This window comes from Cinclus cinclus, chromosome 2, assembly GCF_963662255.1.
Source record: "Cinclus cinclus chromosome 2, bCinCin1.1, whole genome shotgun sequence".
NCBI classification, from domain to species: Eukaryota; Metazoa; Chordata; class Aves; order Passeriformes; family Cinclidae; genus Cinclus; species Cinclus cinclus.
The window spans coordinates 62,193,788-62,219,882 of record NC_085047.1 but is presented as its reverse complement, the minus strand read 5'-3'; the positions used below and the strand labels follow the sequence as shown (position 1 = coordinate 62,219,882).

General features: G+C 37.3%; 1 protein-coding gene across 1 annotated transcript in view; it reads left to right on the top strand.

The window, feature by feature from the left end:
- The window catches only part of DIAPH3 (diaphanous related formin 3), a 203,592-nt gene that overhangs the window by 4,735 nt on the left and 172,762 nt on the right, over window positions 1-26,095 (top strand). The window contains exons 2-5 of the mRNA XM_062514786.1: window positions 6,591-6,623; window positions 16,767-16,940; window positions 19,659-19,763; window positions 25,347-25,477. Coding sequence (XP_062370770.1) covers window positions 6,591-6,623; window positions 16,767-16,940; window positions 19,659-19,763; window positions 25,347-25,477 — 443 coding nt within the window. The remainder of the gene's footprint in view (window positions 1-6,590; window positions 6,624-16,766; window positions 16,941-19,658; window positions 19,764-25,346; window positions 25,478-26,095) is intronic.

The following is a 26,095-nucleotide window of genomic DNA, read 5'->3' as shown; positions in this document are numbered from 1 at the left end:
TTAAGTGGAAAAGCACTTCCATTTCTCTGGCATAGAGTAGCAAGGTAAGCCCAATCTGTGTCAATATCTTTAATTACAAAGTGACTGAATTATTGCTGCAGTTATGCTGCAGTGTAAGACCTTGAATCTAAATTAGTCTTTTAAAGAAATGATTGCTGAACAGCTGTTACCTAAAACACTTTATCGCAGCTTTGTAGAATTGTAAATTCTTCATGCTGTTATTTTTGTTGGCATGAATTAACACTGTGGGTTATGATATTAAATTTTACTGCTGTGTTCTAGCACTTTGTTATATGATCTTACCTGTAAGCACCAATTTTGAGTTTAACTCGTCAATGCCTAAAGAATGTGACTGTGTAGAACCTGTCGTGTTGAGGGAGTTTTGCTTCTGATTGCTTTCCAGACTGCTTTCCAAGCAGCAGAAACAGAGTGTGATAAAGCCATTATCTAAATGCTGAAGTAGTATATTGGAAATTAAAAGCAAGAAATGCTGTGCAGTTTGTAAATTGCGTTTTCAGACTAAGGTAGCAAAATTACCAAGGGAATATTGTTACAAAGGAGATCCTAAAGTGATAGCATTCACTGTAATCATCCAATTAACTTTTCTCTGAGTCTACAGGTTTCCTTCAGTCCTTGATTCAGTTTTCTACTTGTGTTTCTGCTGGAGAATATAATTTGGAGGAAAAGTAGCTAGTGTTGAATCTTTTTTTGGTGATAATGTTAATGGCAATGAGTTCTTACTTTCGAATTTACAAAGGTGCAGAGGGGATTATGTGATTATATGAGCATCCCTAGTCTTTGTTTGTCTTGTTTCAGTGTTCAGGCATAAACTAGGTAGTTCTTCTAAAACTCATCTTGCTTAAGCCCTATTTTTTTCCATTTTTTTTTTCTCATAGCCACATGTATGGTGGAAGCACTTTGTAATTTATCAAAGAACCTATACATGTGAATGGTGATTTGGAGGGGGTGTTATAAGTGGGTATGTTTCCTTGTTTTCTTCTGTAAAAAAGGCAAAAATTAATATCCCAGAATATCTGGACTGTTGGTTTTACTTTGTTGTTTTTCTTTTTTTTTTTTTTTCTTTTTGTAAATTGAAGTACATCGAGGTGGTGGAGGACATTCATGTTGAAATTGTTTAATTGCCTGCCATCATGTTACATTGCAAGCCTAAAAGCCCTCTCATATTGGCAGGGATGTGTAGCACTATTCTTGTCTGTCTTCTACTTCTATTTGTGATCAAAAAGTCATATTTTGTATTTTCCTATCATACTAACAATGCCCATCTCTGCCAGGCATGATCTGAGTTAAAGTACCGAACAATCTGCTTTCATTCAGAAAGTTAGATGAGCAGCATCACTTTGTACTTATGCCATGATGAAAAGACTGCTTGTTGAGAATGTAGATGCTGCCCCTTTTGGTAGAGTGCCAAAACTCTTAGGTGATACAGACTATACTCAATATTTTACTAGGCTGGTCTTCACTGGTTCCAGGCCACACTGACCTGTAGTGCAGGTGGAAAAAATGCTGAAGACATGGGATCAGAGTCCCATGTGAGGTATAATTTTCCTTAATTCTGATCCTGTTTGCCTGAACTGCTTATACCACATCTAGAGAGAATTTTGTCCGTAAATATGTGTATGTAAAGATGGGGAAATAGATGTAATGATACAAAAGATCAGACTAGTACTGTTGATCCAATTAAGTGGGATTTGTCATTGCTTTGCTTTGCTTCACTGTTTCTACCTGGACTTGACTGGGGTAATGATATAGGCAATCCCTCAAAGTTATTAAATTCTATCTAGCAGATGAACTTCAAGTACCTACTGCTGTTTCTATCTGCAATATAAGATCATCATCTTGTGTACTGATATCTGGGCAACAAGATAATGTTGCCCGATCACCCTCCCTGGTTTGCCCCCTCCCTTCTTTCCTCTTGATGCAGAGGCAATAAGATAATGCTTGAACTATGCAAAAAGCTGTAGCTATGCTGAAAGAAGTAGTTACTTTGTAACAGGGTATGTGAAGGAAGCACTTTTTAGAAATCAGCAAAGTTAGCACAATAAGTGGCAAAAAGCTAACCACTGGCTATTTGAGCAGAGCAGAGAAACTTATAGAGCATGCATAGAAACAGAGGTGAAAAGTTCAAGCCCGAGGAAGATTCCAGAGCCTTCATCCAAAATGACTGCCAGGAGGCTGACAACCACCTCATGCAGAACCCGTGAATGTTCTACAAGGGCTTATGTAATCATGGAATTAGAAAATATGTTACAGTATGAAGGTTAGGCAAGTATAATGTTCACATTAAGTAAAAAAAAATTATAAAAGCTTGTACTGTGCAAAGAATGGAAGAGTGAGTTTGTGGTGGAGCTATCCCCCTCACTCCTGGTACTGAATAAACAAATACCTGCTCTATAGGCCTTATACTATGGAATACTGTTTTCTTGCCTAGTTTTTGGGCATCGGTATGACTAGAAGATTCTTTACTGTGAGTGCATATGAAGCCAAACAGATTTTTAGCTAGGTGGTGTGGCAGTTGCATCACAGGTGTCTTAATCACATGTGACCTTTTCAAGAGACACAGTACTCTTTCTGCCTCGGGAGCAGTCATCTTGTTGCTGTACTTGTGTTGTGAAACTCAGCCCTCACATCCTATTGTACCTTTCAGCTTCTGTTTAAGACTCTCACTATCCTTGGAGTTTTGCCAGCTTGTCAAGAGCACTGTGCCACATGCTGCATGTGTGTGTATATATATCCTCTGTCTTATGACATCGGTTATTTAACAGTATGCCTGAGAGACATCATCTCCCGTAAGGGGTAATTCTATCAGATTGCTTGCTTTCTTCAAAAATTATACACCTGTGCATTTCTTTTTCATTGGACTTAGCTTTAAGTGAACTGCTTGTACCCAATTTCAAAATGAAATTACCTCTCCTTCATGTCCTAGACTAATAACTAAGTTACGTTGAAGAGTGCAATTTTAAAATTTAGTTTATAAAGGTGTTTGTATAGCTGAAGACTAAGCAACGGTGCTATTTCTGCTTTTCTAACTGAAGGTGCTACTGATAAATCTCTCCTTCTGAACTGTCCTAATTAACTTTTTAATCTCTTTTTGCTTTTGTATATCTTTGACTAAAAATCATGTCAGCATACTTAAAATATTGACAATTTGCTTTTCAGTTTTGCGTATCTACAATTCTGCATGATAAACAGACAAGAGGAATACTTGTACATAGTTCCTGTACTTTCAAATCAATAATTTTATTTTTGTTCAGCAGTTCATGGAAGACTCAGTATAGCATATAAATGTTTTCATCCATTGCAAAACAGTATTCTGTAAAATTCCTTAATGTTTTTAGCAGTGACTGAATATTTATTATAGGAATATTACTTAAGTCGTTGTTTACTCAAGGGCCTGTCCTTAAGGCAACCTGTTCACTTGAGCAGAATGTGTCCTTTGTGAACTGATATATCTGAGCCTGAAAATATGTCCCTGTGGTAGTGAAGTACTCCAGTCTTTACCTGGTCTTTGCCTGACTACTGGTCTAGTTATTTTTCTCTTACTAGAATTGTGTTGGTTTTGTTTGGCCTGTCGAGAATATTCTCTTGTTCTTGAGTCACAGCACTCCTTTAAATGTAATGCCATTAAAAGATCCAGTGTGGTTTCTTTGTTGTGGTTGTTGTTTTTAAGACCACATGTAATGTTCCACATCTCTGTATCCTTGAATGCTATAAAAGACCAGTAAAGCTGTCAGCTGATTTCACTTTGTACAGCCTTGTCAGAAGAGAAAGACTTGGTGAGGGAGAGGGGAAAAAGAAAACCCCAGTTCAGTTTTAACCAACTCCTCAGACTGAGAAGCATTATAAGATAAAGTTCACTAAATAAATCTTTAGAGCTGTCTTACAGCAGGTCATTCAGCCTTTTAATATTGGATGGAGTGCTGCAAGAGCTGAACACTAGATTGTAGGTTGCATGCAATTTCTTCTCCTTTATAAAAAAAAAATCCAAATTTGTCACCAGTGTTGATATTTAGTGCTGGATAAGTAGATTCTTACTTAAGAACCAGCTTTAGCACTTGCTTTCTGACTAGGCTCTACTTTTTGTGAAGGAAATGCTGGTATTTTTAGACTTCTGTACTCTAGGTAATCCAGTAAGATGAAGACTTTGAGAGAAGATTCATGTCTGTATATCAAGTTTGTTATACCATTATGGTGTCCTTAATTTGTTGTGTGGTAGTCTTTTCTCACTAATTAGTCAGACTACTTGGGTCAGTGAGGTATTCAGTGAGATACAAAACAGGAAACTTTTCACTTGTTATTATAGTAAATAGCACTGCTGAATTCCACAACTTAAATGAAAAGTAAAATACTGGCTTGAACTATCCCACTAACTTCTGTCTTTTTCAAAGAATAAAACCTGAATCTTAAATTGCCTGGTTACCCACATGATGATGGTGTCTTGTATGGAGCAATTGCAAAGCATCCAGCATCTGTTCTTAAGTGGAAATGAACCTGATGTTGCTTTCCTGTGTTTTTTTTAGTGGTGTGTACATGAGTTTGACATAAATCTTGAATTTTCACTCAAAGCATCGAATGCAGATGGTTTCAATTCTAAGAAGATTATGTAGTCTCCTGCCATATTAGAGGAGCTCTATGATGGTATTTGTGCATTGCTTAAGCCTTAGTGATTTAAGTAATCTGTATGAAAAAGAAATAAATTTTCATGTTCTTCTCTACCTAGTTGCAGTTTCAGACCATATGTTAGTGTTTTCTCTTGCAGTTTTGTTCACTTAAGCATAGAAGTATTATACCAAACCTTGCTAAATGCAAAGTCATGAGCTTTTGCAAATGACATCAGTTAGCACTTTTACTGTCTTTGTAGATGTTTAGCAGAATGGGAAAAACAAGTAATAAACCCCAGTTCTATAGCAGTGTGTGAGGTAAAAATTTGATCTACCCCTGTGGCAGGAGAACACCAGTGAGAAGACTGCAATACAGATCTTCAGTCTCCTGGATGGATTGGAATATTTTCACTTAGTTGTTGTTTTCATTTGTTACAAATCCTCACCTTTTAGAACATGGAATGGAATGATCATAAAAGTTCAGTAGTGACCTACTATATTTTTTAACACTTTTTAAAATATATATATTAGAACTTTCTTACTGAATATTGTGTTTCCTTGTACCTCATTTGGCTTTTATTTTTAACTTTTTAACCATTCAGCAGACACTTCTTCCTCAGTTTCTTGACCCTATTCAGACTAGAGCTCTATTTACTTAGCACAAATTGTTTGATTCTGAGGGATGAGCCAGAGAAGATGTCAGAACTAATAATCACAATCAGAACCATTAAAGTTGGAAGCATCTGAGATCATCATCATTACCTAGCACCACCACTTTCACTGCCAAATCCTTGTATTTGCCAAATCCATGTCTCTGCATGCCTTTTGAACACTTCCAGGGATGTTGATTCTACCACTTACCTGGACAGCCTTTTCCAATGTCTGACTACCCTTTCAGTGAATAAATTTTTCCTAATATCCAGGCTAACCTCCACTGGTGTAATTTGAGGCCATTTCCTCTTGTCCTATTGCTTCTTAACTGGGAGACTGACCCTCACCTTGCTATAGCTTCCTTTCAGATTGTTGTAGAGAGTGATAGCCCATTATTGTTGACTTGGTGAAGAGTTTCCGAATCTGGTGAATTGGGGTATAGTTGTTGACAGTTGCTGTAGCTGTTGCCAAACTGTGTACATTAGGCAGAGAGGGGAGTCTAAGAGAAGGGTAAGAGTCTATCTCACTAAGTATGTGACTTCACATTCTTGACCTTTTTCTGCCAACTCTGTTCTCAGCCTCTTCGTAAAAATGATACATGGGATCCCTGCAACACTGACTCACCAGTCACCAATGTTCTGCGCTGCTCTTCGGTTTTGTGCAAGAGCTGTACGTCCTAGCACTTGCTGTGTTTGTAAATGTGCAGTGGAGAGCAAATGTTGATTCAGAAACTGCTGTTTTAAGTGATCTGTAGATTTTTTGGATGCTACTATTGTTAAATGCTGCGTTCAGTTTCTGCTCACAAGTTCGTGTTCTGCTTGCCACAGAGGTGTAACTTGAGACTGTTCGACAATGTGGGTAGTTTGAGTGTTGCAGCTTGATGGATAGCTTTGAACCTTTGAGGAGCTCTGTGTTCTACTGAGCTTGAAATCCCTGGATGATTTGTTGTTGGTGTCCCCACAGCCATCTTGAGAAGGCACATGTCTAGTAGCTGAATTTTGAGCAGGTCATCTGTATATTTAGCTATACAATATAATTTATGAAACATAATAAAACATAAGTTGTTTCAAGCTGTGCTTAGCTCATATTCTTCTGATATTCTGTTGAAGGATCAAATGGAAGATTTTAAAAATCTGTATAATTTGCTGTGCATTGTAAACCAGCAAGGTACAACTTGCCAATAAACTTGGTTCATTTCAAGTGTCAGGATTCAACACTGTTTAAATTGCATGTGATTTTGAATAAAAGTAACTATAACTGAATTTTTTTTTTTTTTTACTGAACAATTTTGACATGATTGCTTTCCTGTTTGATTTACAGCATGTAAATATCAAGACACTGACAGATGATGTGGTAAGACAATTTAAGTTTTGCTTTGGCTTTGCTAAGCAAATAACCTTACTGCTAATGCAACAGAAATAACCTTACTAATACTAGAAACTATCTTAACTTTGAAGATAATTTAGTTAATTGGCAAAGTCTCACTGAACTGGTAATTATCTGTAACATAATCAGTATGAGTAGCAAAAATGTATGGATGGCTTCGAAGTATACTCTAATCACAGCTAAATGAGCCTGACACAGGTAATTGTGCCAATCTACATGCAGTAAAGATATCTGTGATTGCATGTTTAATATTAAAGTTACTTAGGCTGCATGGCTACCTTAAAATAACATGTTTGACAAAGTAACATTTGCTTGTGGAACTCTAATGCTTGTTCAAACCTCCTAAAGTATATTCAGCATCACGTTTAACACAGTGTTTCTCAAATTTGATCAGAGATGAGATTCTGTATCTAACCACAAACCAGATTTTTTTTCTTGCTCTTGAACTTACCTATTTCACTGCCTGTACTATTCTCTTGTGGGTAATAATATTTTTCTTAAACTACATAATTTTACAAAGTCTTTGAATTTGCCTAGGAAGTAGTGTTTTGTCATCCCTTAAAGATCAGCTGTTATGACTTCAGTGCTATACAGAGTTCTTGCTGAAGTACTTGTGTGTGCAGCTGGGAGCTGAAGTGCAGAGAGATTTATGCCTATCAGTCCCAGTTTGACTTAAATCATCTGTTTCTATATCTTTAGCAGTTTCATTGGATGGAAATTGTTGCTAAGAAATTTGAATCTGTCTGGCTGATAATACAAGTTTGACTGTATAAACTTGTGTTTATCTTTGAGTGCTAAGGAAATCCTATCAGCTCTCTGAAAGCAAAAGTATTTTTTGGTAACTAAAAAGCAAGTTTTGATAGTGTCATGTAAAGGTTATAGCTGGGATGCACAAGATCTTGATATTTGTTTTTGTGAGGTGCTGTTTCTTTCCTGTTAAAGAGTCTAGATCTCTGCCTTATTGCACTTGTACTTTACAAAGCTTATTTGACTTATCCAGCTTGCAATCGTAGCCCCAAAAAGTCAGCAGGTTTATTGTGTATTTTTGTGATAAGAACAAAAAGCCTCTCAGCTCTGTAGTAAACATTTTTTCCCCCAACTCCTTAAATTTCTCAGAGCCTGCCAAAGGCCCCTTCATAGAGTAATGAAACCCTATTTGCAGAGTCGTACCAAATTGTTCATATGAATATATATTTTTAGAAAGGGAAATGACAGCTATTTAGTAAAAGGCAAACAGTAAAAAAATGCAAAACCACAACATTTGACATCTTTTAAATGCATATAAAGGGGGATATTCTGTTTATTTGCAACATCATCTTGGTGTGAGGGCGTGCTTTCAAACAGACACTTTGTGCCTCTATTTCATTTTTCTGTTGGTTTACTACTGTGTGTGACAAGGACAAAATTTGTAGTAAGAGAAGATAAAGAAATTGAAGGTTAAAGATGACTTGATTTTGTAGCTTTCAATCAAATAATATATTTCCTTTTCTCTCATGGGCAATCACTTGCATGCCAAGTAACTGCTGCATTATGCTTTATGAAGTATTTCCCAAGCCATTTCTTACAAATACAGTTGTATTTTTTTTGGTTTTGTTTTTAAATTTAGGTATGTTAGCAGCATGCTGAGAATCTAAAATGCAGACTGCTTTTCCGTATTTAAATTGGATTATTTGTGAGATACTGATGAATTGTCTACTTTTAATGACAAATCCTCATTAAGTTCAGAAACACCTTGCTTTTTACACATGTGCTTCTTTTAGCTTGCTTGCTTACTATCTGCAAAGATGGCAGTTACATTCTTGCTCCACAGAGGAGTGGAAAGCAGGTAGCTGAGATATCTGATATCTCTCTCAAGTACTCCACATTTCAAGAATCACGGAATCGTCAGTGTTGGAAGATACCTTCAAGTTCATGTAGTTCTACTGTCAACATGGCATCACCATAATCACCCCTAAACCATATCAAGTGCCACATCTAGATACCTTGTGAACAATTTCAGAGATGGTTACTCCATCATGCTCCTGGGCAACTCATTCCAATGCCTAACCACTCTGCCAGTGATTTTTTTTTTTCCTAATGTCCAATGTGAACCTCCCTGGATACAGCTTAAGGCCATTTCCTCTCATTCTTTCACTTGAGATGGTGGAAGAGGCCACCTCCCACCTTACAAAAAACTTCTTTCAGCTATTTGTAGAGATCAATGAGATCCCCCCTGAGTGTCTTCTTCTCCAACATAAGCATCACCGGCTCCCTTAGCAGCTCCTCATAGGACTTGATTTCTAGACCCTTCCGTCACCAGCTGCATTGCCCTTCTCTGGGCACATTCCAACACCTCAATGCATTTGTTGTAGTGAGGGGCCCAAAACTGAACACAGGATTTATGGTGAAGCCTTGCCAGAACATCACCAGGGGAATGGTCACAGCCCTGGTCCTGCTGGCCATACTTTTTCTGGTACAGGCCAGGATGCCATTGTCCTTCTTGGCCACCTGGGCACATACTGGCTCATGTCCAGATCACTGATGAAGATATTAAACAGGACTGGCCCCAGTACTGAGCCTTGGGGAACCCCACTTGTGACTGGCTACCAGCTTGATGTAGCACCATTCCCTACTGCTCCCTTGATTCAGCCATCCAAACAGTTTTTCACTCAGCAAAGAATGCACCTGTCCAAGCCATGAGCAGCCAGTTTCTCCATGATAATGCTGTGGGAAATGGTGCAAAATGTCTTAGTGATGTCTAGGGAGGCACCATCCGCAGCCTTTCCCTTATCTACTGAGTAGGTCAAATGGTCATAGAAGGTCAAGCAGAGCCTGCCTTTCCCAAACCCATGTTGGCTGGGCCTGATGTCCTGGTTGTCCTGTACCTTCTGTGTGATGACACTCAGGATGATCTGTTCCATGACTTCCCCTGATACCTAGGTTAGTTTGACAGACCTTAAACTTGTGGTTCCTTGGATCATCTTTCCAATCCTTCTTTTAGGTGGGCCTTATATTTGCTAATTTCCAGTCAGCTGGAACTTCTCCAGATAATCAGGACCACTGGTAAATGTTTGAAATTGGATTGGTGGGCTCTTTTACCAGCTCCCTCTGGTATTCTCTGGTATTCTGGGATTATTCTCTGATACATCCCATCCAGGCCCATAGACTTGTGGGTGTTTAACGTGCATAGCAGATCACTAGCCACTTCCTCCTGGATTATGGGGGCTTCACTTGGCTTCCCATCCCTAACTTTCATCTCTGGGAGCTGGGTTTCCTGAGCACAACTGATTTTGGTATTAAAGACTGAGGTAAAGAGGTATTAAATACCTCATCCATTTTGTTGTCCTCGGGCACTACATTACCTTCTGCAAGCAGCAAAGGATGGAGACTCTCCATAGATGTATTTTGCTGGCAGTGTATTCATTGAAGCTTTTTTTGTCTGTAACAACAGTGACCTAGTTCCAGTTTGGCTTTTACTCTTCTACTTTTTCTTCTTACATAACCTTACAACACCCTTGTAGTCCCCCCAAGTTATCTGACCCTCCTTGCAGAGGTGATTCTTTTTCCTTTTTCCTTTTTCCTTTTTCCTTTTTCCTTTTTCCTTTTTCCTTTTTCCTTTTTCCTTTTTCCTTTTTCCTTTTTCCTTTTTTCCTTTTTTTTCCTTTTTTTCCTTTTTTTCCTTTTCTTCCCCTGAGCCCTGAGTTTCAGTGTAAAGTTCTCTGTTTAGCGAGGCTGGTCTTTTTTTCCACTGGATTCTTTTATGGTATATGGGGACAGGCTGCTTCTGTATTTTTAAAATTTTCCTTCTTAAACTATGTCTGGCCTTCTTGGACTTCTTAATCCTTCAGAATTGACTCTGAAGGGACTTTGTCAGTCCATGTCCTAAAAAGGCCGAAGTCTGCCTGCCAGAAGCACAAAGTGGCAGTTCTGCTGGTGCCCATCCTTACTTTATTCAGAATTGAGAGCCTGGCACCCCAAGCAGGGACCTACCTCCTTTCTACCTGTCTCTTAGGTCCCCTCCTGCCTGTTGGGGTGACAGTCTTCCGCTTCTTGAGATTGAGTTTGCTGGCATGCCTGCCTCAGCATTGGCAGAGAGAGAGAAAGAGAGAGTGAGACTCAGAAAGGTTAACTAAACCAGCTTATTAACAGAATTTTATTAAAATTTATCTCATGCAGACAAAAAAGAAAAACATACTAAAATTCCTTAGAGCATCAAATCATACTGATTTCATAGCAACTTCTTTGAAGATTAGAAAGACTGTATAATTTTCAGTATATAGAGAAATAAGATTCAGAGTGAAATATTGTATAGACATTTAGGATGTGATTGTGCAGAGGTCTAAATTCTATAAATTTTAGATAGGTAAAATAATCTCTGAGATTAGGCATATTAGGAATAAGAAGTCATTTTATCGAAGGGATTCTTCTGTGTGTCTTGGTTTATGTGAGTCTTGCTTTTCCTAAAAGCTCTACTGATAGCAGTGGAATTTCTCACATACTAAGAAGTTAATCTTGTAGAGCAATTTGACTGTCAAAGAAAGAATATACTTTTTTAATCTTCCAGAGCTTCAAGGAGGAAAAATATGTTAACAGGTCTTTGACTCAGAGTCATTGGAAGTCACTTCTTTGATCTTCTGAGAAGTATTTCAGCTGGTTAAGTGGTTTGCTTTAAGTTCTGTTACCGAAATAAGTTGTTGCAACCCAGTTCATCGTGTCTGTTCCCTATCCAGTAGGAATAATAATTATTTCAAGTGAAGACACAGGATTTCTTGCACTTGTATTCTCCTTTTGTTCTTTCCTATGTTGTTAATGTTCCCCTAAGTCTTTGTCATCTGTCAGCATCAGGATTTTACAGCAGACTTTCATGACTGAACTGTTGGCTTCTGTGGCTAAAATGACTGGCAAAATGTCTGGGAGACTCAGCTATTCTGTAGTACTTGAGCAGATTTTTCAGATGTGAAAATGTGTTTATTGAGTATATAAATAGCAGGCAGTCAAAAATGTGAACTTGAAAATAAAGGGTGGCAGTACTTTTTGTCCTACATGTTTATAAGGCAGAGTGAGAAGAAGACCCGGAAAAAGAGCAAAAGCTATGAGCAATACTCCTGGCTTTATGCCTTCACTCAGGAAAGGAATATTTTGTACCTGTATAAATTTCATATCAGAACTCTGCTAAAAGACTGTGCTTAGTGATCACCATCAGTGTCTTGATAGATAATGTATGTCTATTTATGTGTATGTAAATATGTGTGTCTCTTCTTGAGAATGGGAGTGGAAGAAAGAAGGCTGTTTAGTACGTCTACTAACGTAGTTTAAGTTAAACTGTAATAATTCTGTAATGCTCTGTCTTAATAATGAGGTGTCAGAAGTTGTGAACTCAGAAAGACAGCCTATGGGGAAGATACCTGTGTCAGGGACCAAAGACAGATCTAAGGCCTGACATATTTGGTGTGTGATTGTGCACGTCCACAAGATAATGTAGAAGAGCTTATTGTTTAGTTGGCAGTACTAACCTTCAGAAATGAGACTATGTATCAGTGGAATTCATCCCCTGTGAAAGGGGAACAATCAAGCTGTTGTTGGCAGGGAGGTGTGATCTTGGGCTGTTGTGACCTCATCTCATGCGTTGGCCCCATGTGAGATGATGTTGAAGCTGGCCGCTCCAGAGGGTGAGATATAAGGTGTGGTTCCGGGGTGGAGGAGACAGGATGACATGATGACATGATGGACACTGTTTTCATCCCGGGGACACCCTGAAGGTGCACTGCCCTCCTACCCCTCCCACTCAGGAGCCGTGCTCCATCTCCTTCTACTCCGCAGCTTCTCCAGCGTTCAGGGGTTGGTATGTATTTATTGCTAACACGACTAATAAAATTGATTTGCTTTGCTATTCTGACTGTGTCTTGATTTTTTTTGGTGCACAGGCATCCTCCTGTACCCATAACAATACCTTCCTACATCTTTCTTCCTTCCCCCTTTCAATTATTCTCATCCAGGCTGATTACAGTAGTCTTTGAGAATTCTGAAGATTTTGAATGACCTTTAAATAGCCTTGAAACCAACCTCATCCTTTTTCTGGGAGCCAGCATGCTGTTGTATATAGTTCAGGTCTTGTTTAAGGTCAGACTCTTAATTAAGAACATTACCCAGACATTTGCCCAAAGGCTGGATAGTTTGTAGTGGAGGAGTGTGTGGGACTGTATGGGCCAGTATCTAAAGCAGCGGTCTGTGTTTGCACTTTACCCCTAACAAGCACATAATCCAGAAAAATTAGTAAAAATTTTGGCCTTGGAAAAAGTGTGCTGCCACGCTGGCAACACAGGAGGACCCAAACCACTGCAATGTGCTGGGGGCTGGCCCAGGCCTACTGAGCCATGCCCAGCATTGCCCAGTGCCCTCAGAAGGGAGAGGTCTCTTGAACCTGACAGTGAGACACCAGGCTCTGCAGCTGCTCCAGCCATTGTGATGGACACTGTGATTATTTCAACCCTGACAACAAACAGTGCCACTGAAGCAGAGAAACAACATGCACTGGTGTCACTTGCCCCTGTGCACAAGCACAAGAAATGTATATGAAAGTCACCCTACAAAAAAGCTTTAGCAAAAGCAGTCAAAGAGAACAAGAAGGGTGGAGAGGATGAAGAAGCAGGGCCCTCACAAGGGCCATTTTCAGTGCTGTTATCAAGGCCATCACTTACAGTGATAATGAATGTTTTTATACATACATGGGCTGGATTTAATTTTTGAGGAATTTCTAAATATAGGAATAGGTGATTTGATGGGTTAATTAAGGGGGAGATGAGGGAGGCAGGGTGGCAGTGAACTAACACCTTTCATTCCTTCATGCATAGGAGCTCTGTTAGTAGGTGATGTCTTGATAAGCTGTCGTGCCAACAATTAGTCTAGCAGTAACTAGTCAATTGATTCCTGCATTATCAAGTGTATAAGTTCAATATATGCTATTTTCTTATAGAGAATGGTATAAGAAGTCATCACTGAGATCAAAATGAGAGCACAAATGGACTTACTTCCTAGGGATCTGATTAGAAAGTGTGATGAGCCAAAAAGTTTGTGTCATGGATCGCTGTGTCACTTTGATTTTTCAGGGCTGAGGTGTGGGCATAAAATCACTTTCTTATTTCATGGGCTCTCAGTGGAATAATAGTCAGCCTATGAAATAAACCAATAAAACTTTGTCATTCTTCCTTGATGGTTGCTTGATTTTGACTCATACAGATATTATTCTTACTGTCCTAGAGCACTGTTGGTGTATGCATCTATATGTATCCATTGGTAAAATAAATACCAAAAAGTAAAAAAGATACAAGGTGAAACCTGCTTTAAACTGTAGTGAAATTTGTATTAAAGCTAAGCTTAGCTGTAGCCTGTTGGTTAGCCTGATTTAAAATGTTTTGGTGTAACATGGAAGATTATTGAACTTTTTTTTTTGCTGTTTCTCCCTCTCTGCACTTGGATTGCCAGCAGCATCAGTGGTAGATTTCATTGCACTGAAGCAATGAAATTTCTAGTCTTATTGTAGAGGGCTTTCTGTGGACCATGAAATTATTTGCCTGTATGGAATACTGAGAGGTATTAACTTTTCTGAAGTACTATCAATGTATAATTCAAAAGGGAAGTATATGTAGAATATCCACATTGTACTGCTGTCCAAGTCTTGTTGTGAATTCTCTTTTATTAATGTGTGGGAATCTTCTTTCTAGACTGCATTGTTTTAAATTATTTAAAATAAGTAGTTTGACAGATGTTTAAATGTTCTTATAATCCTATTATCTCAATTTGTCCTACATGTTCTGCCTGATCAAATATATTCCAAGATGTGCTTTCCTCCTTTAGGATGAGTGGTATAGGATTTGGTGAATATGGGAAATGTGAAGGTTGCAGTATAATGTATAATGATGCAAAACATCTACTATACATTCAAGAGAAGCTTAAAACCAAAACATAAACAAAAAATGAGAACAAGTGAAATATCTCTTTTCAAGGAGGAATAGGCTCTTCTCCCTGAATAAGGGCTGTTTCTAGTGGACCTCTGGGACTGCATGGGGTATTTTGTGGTGGTTCTGCCTGGCCAGAACTGCTGTTTCTGCAGCTGTATGGAGCAGGAGAAGGAAGAGGAGACTTGTGGAGCACAGACTATAAAGAAGGGACTGAGATTTTTCAGGAGATACTGGAAAAGGAATTTAGGGCCCAGCTGTCTTAAATCTAATTTGTTCTCTGTTCACTGTTTCTGGGGATGAAATCCATTATTTCAGGCCAAGTGTCTTCCCTCTACACCTCTTTCAAGGCTGAATGTGAACCAGCTGCAAAAACAATGGCTTGTGTCTTAGGTTATGTACTTTATAGTGCAGATGTGGGATCAGGGAGAAGGTATTGGCTAACTCATTCTTTGGAGCAGGCATGCTGCCTTTCATCAGTGCTCTGTGGAAGACATTATTTGAAAAGAAAACTCTCATATAATAGGATTATTTTTACAATTCCAGTTTAGTCACGTCAGTTTGAAGTCTGTCTTCATCCCCCCATGCTTGCCATAGACTTCTGATTTTAAAAGTAGGAAGGGAAATTGCTTTCTAGTCAAGATATAAGATGCTTTTTGCCACTGATGACTACTCTTCCAGTGATGTTACTCTCCCTTTTGCTTTTGTTGCATTCTTTGTCGTCCTGGATCTTGCCTATGTAATTATTCCTGTAGAGTATGCTCTTCCTCGTTGCCTGGTGGTTTGATGTAACACAGAAGGGCCCCATCATCTATGCTGAGCTCTTTTATGCTTATGCTCTATTAATTTTTGGCTTTTGCATGTTCTACAGCCATCTGTGAGTAGTTTACAATCTATGTTCCAAAAACTGTTTCTTTTCAGTTTTGAACAGGAAGAATTAAGGTCTTTATATTTTTCCTCTAAATCTCTCTTCATGGATGTCTGATAGTCAATTCTTGCTCTGACTAGAGTGGAACACTTGTACCCAATTTTTGCTACTGATTTTCTTTGCTCTCTCTAATCTTAATTCCACAGATGCTATAATAATTTTACTTATCATTTAGTTTGGTAACTGGTGTACTTGTCTCAAGATACTTATCTTAAAAATACATTGAAACCTCAGAATATTTTTGCATAGCATTCCAAGACAGAAGTCTGTTAATATGGTTGAAATCTTGTCCAAAATCTCTTATGCATCCAGTGTTTCCATAACTTTCTTTTTTGTTGACAAGTGTGATGTTGCTGTTCATATCTATTCAAAAGGGTGCTACAAAGATGGTGATGTAGCACATCTCATTGCGTGTCAGCTGGTTTTGGCTTCTGTTGGTCCTTGCCCATGTACCTTAAAGCACACAAGCTCTAGCATTGAAAATGTGTAAAGTTTCACTTAGTAACTCTTGATCAAAAAGTTGATAAATACCTAATCAGTTAAAAGTCCCACAACCTGAACCACTTTTCTAAAGAAGGTTTTTGGCTCTTGAAAGGGTTGATAAAGCCAGAGCAATTTATGTGTGCTGAGGATTAGCCATAAGGATCATTCATGAAATCATAAATGTACTCTTAAGTAGCTTTAATAGAGGAGCCAATGGTTTCTCCAAAATTAATTTCTAAATAATTGGAACAAAGGCACTAAATTTTGTATTACATGATGCAAAAAGAAATAGAAATAGAAAGAAAATAAATAGAACCATGCCTTATTTATGCTAACTTGTCTTTTAATAAAAGGTAGTTTATTTGCATGTCTGTGCATTCTGTAGCCATGTAAGGAGTACAACTGTTTCTAAAACCACTTTAAAACTGCTTTTCAGTAAATAAGCCTGCTTTCTTGTATTCTACATGTAACGCTTGGAAAGAATTCTTCATAAATTGGTTTTGTAGATATCTGTTCCTCCAAACTTTCTGTAAAATTCTGATGTTCTGCATGATTTCTTTCTAATGTAATGGGATTCTGGTCTGTTAAATCCAGTGCTAGGCAACTGACCGTCATATGTATCTTTAGGAAAAGCCTTTAGAATAAAGCAGTTAAAATAAGCTACCACAAAAAATAAAGATGTTCAATTTCCAAGAACACCCATCTTAATTAGGGTTACACAGAATGGAAGCAGTATGTTATATGTTTTACCTGTTGTGTTTTCAGTTGGATAGATTTGCCAGTATAAGAATTCCAAGAAGTAAAAAAGAAAGACCTCCTCTGCCACATATGAAGCAGTCACATTCTACAGATTGGTCATCCACACCCATGGACCAGGAAGATTTTGCTACAAAAACACTGACAGAAAGAGAAATCATAGCACTGTTTGAAAAAATGATGGTAAGAGTCTTACATTTCCTTTTGCTTAAAGAATGACATGTTCTTCTGTGCATGTGTTCTAATCTTTACCTGAATTATTAATATTATTGTTGTTGTGAGTTGTAATTGTGTATTTATTAAGGCGTTTCTCAGGAAATAAAGTATGGAATTATATTTGCAAATTTTTGGTCCTAATATATTTAAAATTGGAATTAGAAGTGAGATTATGCAACACGTTTTGAGGACGAACAAGAAATGGGGGATCCTTCTTCCTTTTAAGATGGTCAGAAATTTTTACAAAGAGATTTTATGTCTTCAAATGTCACAGCCACATTTAGTTCTGAATATATATGCTATGTCACTCTTGCATAGAGAGACTTGCCTTCAAAGCAGCATTTGTCTGCAAATTTGCTTCTTTCCTTAGTTGTCGTTGTTAGTGCGCTACAAAAGACCAGTCACAAAGATCATGCAGCATTGGTAGCACTTCAATAGCTTGAGCTTTTTATCGTGATGATGACATTTTGGGCAATTGTAAACTAAACACAGAATGGCCCTGAGAAAAGAGTGACTGAAATCTGAAGAGTACAAAAGAACATTAACAAGGAGAATGATGCCTAGATTATTATTCCTTTTGCTACCTCACAGCAAATAAGAAGTAACTCTTGAAATACAAAGGTGCTACCAGGGACTGGCAGGTGGAGAAAATGAAATGTGCTATGAAAGAAGTACCTTTGTGGAATTTGTACTTCCTAGTACTCAGTGATGATAGCTTAGTTTTGAGCAAACTTTTGTAGACCTCTTGAGAGCTATAATTGAAGGATAGCATTCAGGGTTTTCATGGTTAAGATGATGAAGGAAAGGAATAATTAACTGTTATCAACTTTTGTATTTGTACTTGTAACCTAATGGTTCATTTTTCCTGGTATACTTTGATGTCTTCTTTTAAAAGTTTCACTGTAACTGATAGTTGCTCAAATGTTAGGAAATAGGAGACTTTTTAAATAGAACTTGAAGGTGTGCCTCCTTCCACACACCCCTTACATGTAGATTGTATTTCTCTACCATCCTACATACATAAGTATGGGATAATCTGTGATCTTATACTGTGCCATAAATAAATGAAACTTTCAGTAAATCCTCAGAAACCTACTACTGCGTGTCTAGATAAATATGGATACTTATAGCCATGTATCCTTAAATAATTGATTCTAATTTTAAAACTACTTTGCAAAATATGTTGAAGTACTGATGACGTGGATAATTTGAATGCTTTCCTAGTATCACTGAATAACAAAGAACTTACACTTGTATGAAGATACTTTATCAATGGTGTTTTATCTATAACATGTGCTACAGAAAGGATTTTTCAGATTATCCACATTTGAATGAGCTGGAATAAAGCTAGTTTAGTCACAGTAGATTACATAGCTAATTATATATTGTAGCCTTTAGTTTGCTGTTCTGATCAAATTAAGTGATTTGGAGGGGTGGATTGATGAACAATTTGAATACTGTAGCCAGGCTTTTAGAACTAATTTTGTATGGAAAAAAATAGTCAATGAAATACTGAAGGAGGAAGTTTTTAAATTCTTAGGGTTTACTAAATGTCTTACATTGTACTTGGAGTTTTCCTGGATGAATATGGCTTCCTTCTTCCAGTATTTTATGCAGTGGCATTTTGTGTGGTTTTCATAGCAAAATTATGAAAGAGCTCATATAACCAGACAGTTAAAGAATAATTAGCTGTCATTGAGCTCCCTTAATTTCTGTTAGTGCTATTAGGAAAATATCCATGTGAAATGATGTATTCTTATTTCCCAAATAGGTATTGTTTACCTGTAGAATATATTTCAATTATTTAGAGAATTAAAGGATGGAGTCAAAGTATTTTTTTAACTAAGCAGTATTTGATGTGCCCCTTGTATCATTCTAGTCTGTGTAAATGAATTGTCTTAATGAGGTTTCATTTGTTAGAAAAAAAAAAAAGAAACTTCACACAGAGACAGAATATTTCCCATAAATTAACCTGCTGTTATATCTAGGCCTATGGAATACAGTTTGTGTTGAGAGGTTTCTTAATTATTGTTTTTTTTTTCTTTTGTTTATAAGTTAGGCACTTTTATTTAAGTTTAGAAGTTACTTTTCAGAAAACATGAAAGAGCAAGACTGAAAGAAACTACTTTAAATAGAAAAATGAACTTTACAATAGCTACCTGGTAATGTGAAAAGGTTTTTTTTTTTTGGTTTTTTTATTTTTTTTTTTTTTTTTGTTTTGTTTTGTTTTTTGTTTTTGTTTTGTTTTGTTTTGGTTTTTGGTTTTTGGGTTTTTTTTAGTTCAAGTTAAGTTCAAAATTAACCGTATCCCAGCTGAAACCAGGACAGAGGTCAAGCATTTTCTGCAATAACTTCTCAAAGCTTGGGTTTATACAAAAGTATAAATGTTTCTAGGAACTGTGCTTCATTCTCTTCTGTTCAGTATGAAGGCTATTGAAAGACAAAGAAACTTAAGTTTCAGTGTAGTATAAATCCTAAGGATTTATACTAAAAGTGTAAAATGTTTTGTAGCACAAAATCTAAGGATTGTCTGTGCTGCTTGGCTTTGATTTCTGACTAGGTGAAATAGCTTTGATAACTATTGATATAATATCAAGATAGTTACCCATTGATTTTGTAGTTCCAGCCAAAGCTGGTGAGGATTCACCTCACAAGTCTCATTTTTTCTTTCTTATCCTGTTCTAGGAAGATATGAATTTAAATGAAGACAAGAAGATGCCATTGAGAGAAAAGGATTTTAATACCAAAAAAGAAATGGTGATGCAATATATTAGCACTGCTTCCAAGTCTGTAAGTAAATGACTAAAAGCCTACATTATTTCCTGTTGAACAGAAAAAGTGATGCATGCATGTTACTTTCCTTTGACTAACTTCTGTTTCTCATATTGCCCTTTACAAATGTTTATGTCTATCTTACTATTTTACAAGATACAGTGGCAGATAGTCACTTGTACTTGAAATGTGTCTTCTATACAGAAACCATCTTTTTTTTTTGATAAAGGTACAGGTAAGTGTAGAGTTGGAAAGATCCTACAAAAACTTGTTGCAAAAGTTTGGTGTGCACTTTTTTCTTTTTTAGCATTGTTTAAAAAGAATTCCTCAACCAATGAGCCTCTTTCATGTCTGACTTAATACAGAATTCATGTTTGATGCTACGTAATAGCTGATAATCAAAGTATTGTGCACAAAATCAATTATTGTCCATTTTTTACCTATAGAGCTAACGACTGGTTGTTCTAAAGCAGTACAAGGAGTTGTATATAAGGGCCAAACTAAGGATGCAGTTGGTATAAGTAAAACTGCTTAATTTTTGCAGAGTGGGATCTAACTACCACACAAAGTGCTGCATATCTAATCCATAGCTAATCAGATGTTCTGATTGTTTTAGAATTCACATATTTGAATCTTCAACTCCCACTGCTGTATGTAACTAGAGATATCAGTAAAAATTGCCTATATGTAATTGTAACTAAATACTGAGAAATTAAAACATTAAATATAGTAATTTAACTGAGGTATTTATCTTACTGTCTACTTCACACTACATATATTATTAGTGTAATGCTTTAGCACTTTTAGGAAGGTAGGTATGCCTTGTGGAGGACCAAACTTCCCGGTGATTACTTTTTTTAAGGTGAGTTTATCAAAACTGCGAGTCTTTCTATAGCTTAACAGATCCTTAATACCAGAAGATTAGGTCTAGCTTGTTTTTCCTGTTTAGAGATATTGCATGGGAAATCAAGAAACCTCAGACAAGTAAATCTCACAACATTCTTGAAATGTATCTACCCAAAATAGTATGTGAGAGTTTATATATTATTAGGGTTGTCAGCCCTAATGTCCATATATATTTTATGACCTCAGTTGTTTTATCTAAAAAGTAATGTGATAATGGGACATGATTGGCTGTGCAGAGTTGCTGCATTCACATCTGTTGCTGAAATTATAGCATACTGATGGTGGTGATGTTAAGGCTGTCTTTGTCAAGAAAAAGGTTTCCATGTCTTTGTCATGAAAAGGTTTCCATATCTTTGTCATGAAAAGGTTTTCATGTCTTTGCTTCTTGGCCACAGAGTAGGTCTCATTGATTCTTCTTTCTGAGTTCTATTTGCAATTTTCCTTTTTTCTTTGGATGTTGTTGCACTTGTGTTTTTGCAATGGAGCTTCTTGCACTATGCCCAAAGCAGCTGTATAAGGTACCTTGTTGAAGAGGACAGGTCTGTTTCTTCCCCCGGGGCAGTGATTTGTTCCCACACACTGTTGTCTTGTGTGTTTTCCCTAAAGTTCCCAGCAGCATTTTCTCCATTTTGTTCCCTTCCTCTGCTGCTAACCCAGTATGCCTCTTTCTGTGGTGGGAGATGACTAAAGACCAATCCAAGCAGAGAAACTTGTCTTTCCTGAACTCTCTTTCTGCTGTTATGCTTTTACTGGAAATGACATTCACCTGTTGTGTACTGGGAGAAACTGTTTCTATGAGGCACAGATGCAGCACTTTGATCCAGCTGTGCTGCATATGATTTCAGATTAGTGCTGGAGCTATTGGGATGGGAAATTCCTTCCCTTGCCATTGAAAACTCTTTGTTCCTGGCATGCTCTTTCATTCCTCGAGTTAGTTGGACTGAGTGCTTTCTGAGTCTAGTGAGACGAGTGCACTGCACCTTGAGAGTACTTGGCTAACTTTTGGTGTACCTTGACTTTGTGAAAGTGTCATATGTTTTTGGAACAGTTGACATGCCATCATTTCAGCTCCTGATTATTGTGTGCAACTAATCCCATCTCGGGCTTTTCCAAGTGATACTGCAGTAACTTCTTTTGATAGTTTGTATTTCTTTTCATACTTCTTGAACTTTAAGGAGGTGGGTACTAACATATTTTGCCTTGGGAAAGATACCCTAATTCACAACTGTTATGGGGAGTACTAAGCATGTTTCATTTAAAGTAATTATATAAGAACTATAAAATGAAGAACAGAGTCTGCATCTCTAATGAATTGATGAAAATGAAACAGCCTCTGGTGGTCAAAGTGGGCTCTACTGTCATCAAAGCTTTATCACTGACCTCACTGTCAGGGTTTTCCTTTCTTAGAAGTGCACAGCTCCTTTCCAATAATCACAAAACACACCTTTTTGCATAGTAATACTTGCAGAAAAATAAAAGTTTTGAAAATAAGTTTCCATGTTTATGGGGTTAATACTCAAGGGGAAATGAAAGTAGCATTGCTATCATGTTACTCAACCATAGGTTTTATTGTTCTATACGTTCAAAGCACACAAACTGGGTTTTTAAAGTGAATTTTCTTCTCAAGATTTTGTTTTTATTGTTCATGGTGCTTCCTTGTAATGTTTTAACTAGATTAATTAATGCTGACTTCATGCTGCGTCTGCTCACAGACCAGTTGTTCTTCAGTTGAGCAATTAAGTTTCTAGAGCCATTGAGCCTCAAGATATTTCCTGTTTCTCAGTTAACTTGAACATTCTGAACTTGAACAGCTTTTCTCATGCTGAAATACAGCTAATATAATCTGTTTCACAATTGGTACCAAATTCAGCTCTCATTTTATTTAAGCACTGGCAGATGTATCATATTCTTATTATGTTGCAGAACTTTGGCATAACCATGAATAAGTGCTACTTAGCACTGTGGCAGTTTGTTGTACAGACATTCACAGTTTGCTGGTTCTTTTGCATAGGGTAATGTTCCAGTGGGGAACTGAGTCTGAAATGGGATGATTGGTTCCTCTCTGCATGTTGATTTGAGTCTCTGCTGTGTGTGACACTGTTTTCAGACAGGTCACGTGAGGCTTTCTGAAATGTCATTCTACTGAATTCTTCTAGTCTGACTGGGTTCCTGTCCCATGTGACCTTTGCACTGCACGTATTGCCATTAATTATATTGAATTCCTTGCAAAATATCTTCTAACCATCTTAACTGTATGTCCTGTCCATATGACTGTCCTATAAGACTGTGCATCAAAAGAAAGCAATTTTACTGACAACTTATAAGTATTTTGATTTGACATCAGTTTTGACAATTTTACAGCAGGAACTGCTGGAAGAAGTCACTGGAAATGACAGATTCTCCACACAGGATATTAATCCTTATGCTTAGGCTTAAAAGTAGCACTTACCAAGTAGTGTATGCACATCAGGAGCTGCCAGCAGAATTTCTGAGACTTTTTGAAATTTCCAGCTCTCTTGTAACATTTAGTTAAATACTTTGTCATGAAGGCTGCTGGGAGTTTGTTTGGGCATTTTGTCTCTAGTCAGTCCGTTATCTCATCTATGCAGAGTACAGCTGGAAAGATCCATGAAAAAAACCTGAAAATACTGATTTTCTTTTTGTTTATGGGAACATTTATTGTTACTGATTTTTAAAAATTTTCTCTAGGTTTCCTAGATCTGTCTTCCAGATTCTCACCTCAACCCTCATCTTTTGCTGTATATCTCATCTACTTTTTTTTATGGAGCATAGTTATTGGAAGTTACCCTCATACTTAAGCAAGTAGGGATAGCCATCAATTCAGAAGCATGTTCGGAATGACATTCCATGTATTGCACATGGTATTTCGAAATATAACATGAGATGTTACATTTTTTGGGATTATTCCTGGAAGCAGTTTTTTTGTTTGTTTTTTTTTGTTTTGTTTTGTGGCTTTTTGTTTGTTTTCGATTTGGTGTATAGAGCATCTATTGTCAAGTCTGAGGAAATATAGTTGGGGTGGAGAATATTGTAGCCCCCAGTCTTCTGTTGTCACAGAGTCATAGAACAGAATTAGACTGGAAGAGACCTCTGGAGATAATAATAGCATCCGACTTCTTATCTATTCCAATTTTAATATTTCTGATAGGGGACACTACACAGTGCGCCTGAGCAACCTGTTCCAGTGCTTGACCAGCCTCATGCTTAAGAAAACAGAGGGAGGACCGGAGAAGTGTGTGTTTGTCTTACATTTAACCTATTTCCTGTATTTCAGTTTGTTCTTGTTGTCCTTTCACTGATAGGGCTCCCCTGAGCCTTCTCCTTTTGGGTCTAAACAATCTCAGTTCTACCAATCTGTCCATGTACTACAGGTTCGCTTGTAATTGTGTCCACAGCCCTTTGTGCACTCATTCCAATATGTCCATGTCTCTCATGCTGGGGAGTCAGGAACTGGACAGAATTCTCCAGATGTCTCACCATTGCTGAGCTGAGGGGAAGGGTTATCTCCCTCAACCAGCTGGTGATGCACTTACCTCTGGTCAACTCGTTATCCATCACACCCCCTATTTTCCTACAAGCCTACGTTCCAGCTGGTAGCCCCAGCACATGCTGGTGCATGGGATTATTCCTCCACAGGTTCAAAATTTACAGTTTTCTATTGTGGAACTTCCTGAAATTCTTCTGCCCGTTTTTCGTGTCTGTTGGTGTCCCTCTGGATGGCAGCTGAGCAGCCTGGTCTGTCAACCACATTTCCCAGCTTTAAAATTCATTTCTCTGTAGAAATGAATAGAAGCTATTTAATCATCTTCTGCTTCATAGAAGAAAAGATTACTTCTCAGTATTTCACCTAACAAAGGGGAGAAGACATCATCTGTATGAAGCTAGCTATAATAATACAACGAGACTATCTCACCATTTACAGTGAATAATTTCAACTTATTACTGCACTGCAAGTCTAATTCTCTTCAATTACTGACTTAAGCCACTAGTTAATGAGGAAATATTTAGTAAGTCTCTTTGTGCAACATGACAGTTGTGCTTCTATTTTCAACAAAGGAGTCTTGCAATGGATTAACTCAGATCTAAGTTTTATGACCCATTGTATCCCTGGTTTTTTTTGTATTTAGATATGTTCCATAGAAACTATATGTGTCCTTCATGTGAAATGGGTATTAGGTGGACTAGACTTCTTATTTTCCAATGTCAAGAATTTCTACTTCTGCAAGAGCAGAAGGTACTGCAGTAATACGCTGACTGTTCTGACATGCTGCTTCTTCGCTCTGTATGCTTATGTGACTGCAGTCACCCTTCTGGACATGTGCCCTGTGATCTCTTCAGAGGACCTCATAATTGGTTTTTCCTTCCGTTAAATATTGAATATTAAGATGTTTGCAATGCATAAACAGAATCCATTCAATACAAAAATTTTATTTCACTGCGTATGTGTGATAAATATGTACATTTGATGCCTGTTCTTTTTTGTCTGCTGATAATAAATTTTCATAAAATGACCAAATTTAGTCAGTATTTGGCAAATAGTAGGTAGTCATCAGTTACGCGCTTACAGGTCTACATTATATATTTTTCAAGGAATAGAAATGAAGCTTAGCCATTAATAATTTATTTAAGTTCTATATGCACCAAATAAAAACAAGTGTATTTTCTGTGTTTCAGGGAAGTCTCAAAAACAGTAGGAAGATTTCTCCCCAAGAATTTATTCAGGATTTAAAATCTGGGTCAACGGATGAAAAACTAGTCACTTGCTTAGAATCTCTCCGTGTGTCCTTGACTAGTAATCCTGTCAGGTAACATCATTAGCACATGTTGAAGAGATTAATAATATTCTAATTTCTTAATGGATTAAAATTAATGGATATGTAGATGTACATGTTTCAAGGTTTTCCAGTTAATGAGTATTTATGCATAAGTGAATGATTGTAATTTCTTCCTTTTTCATTGATTATGTATCCTCTGTAGGTCTATTATTTTTAATAGGGATCACTGATCTGTATAAGGTAATACTAAGAGAAGGTAAATTAAATGTGGAGCAGAAGCAGTTCCTTTTGTTTTTAGGGCTAAGTAGTCAATTGTTTTTCATTTTTATTTTTGAAATATTTTCTAAGTCTTTGATCTTCTAACTTATTTTTGTCAGGGTGATCAATAATGGGAGTTAGGCACATTGGTGTAAGTTTGTTCAACAGAAAACATATATATTTCTAAATGTTTGCTGCTGCTTCTGTCCACTGTACTTTAAGCTTTCTTCCTTCCTGACTTCTGGTACTTTTTTCTGTACCTGTAGGGTTTATCTATACAGAAGAAAGCACAACCTTTGTTTACCTGTGCTTTATTGAAGGAAGGTTAACTCTTCAGTAATCACTGCTCAGTCTTAATTTTGATTTGTTCCATGCAGCTTGATTTGTGAA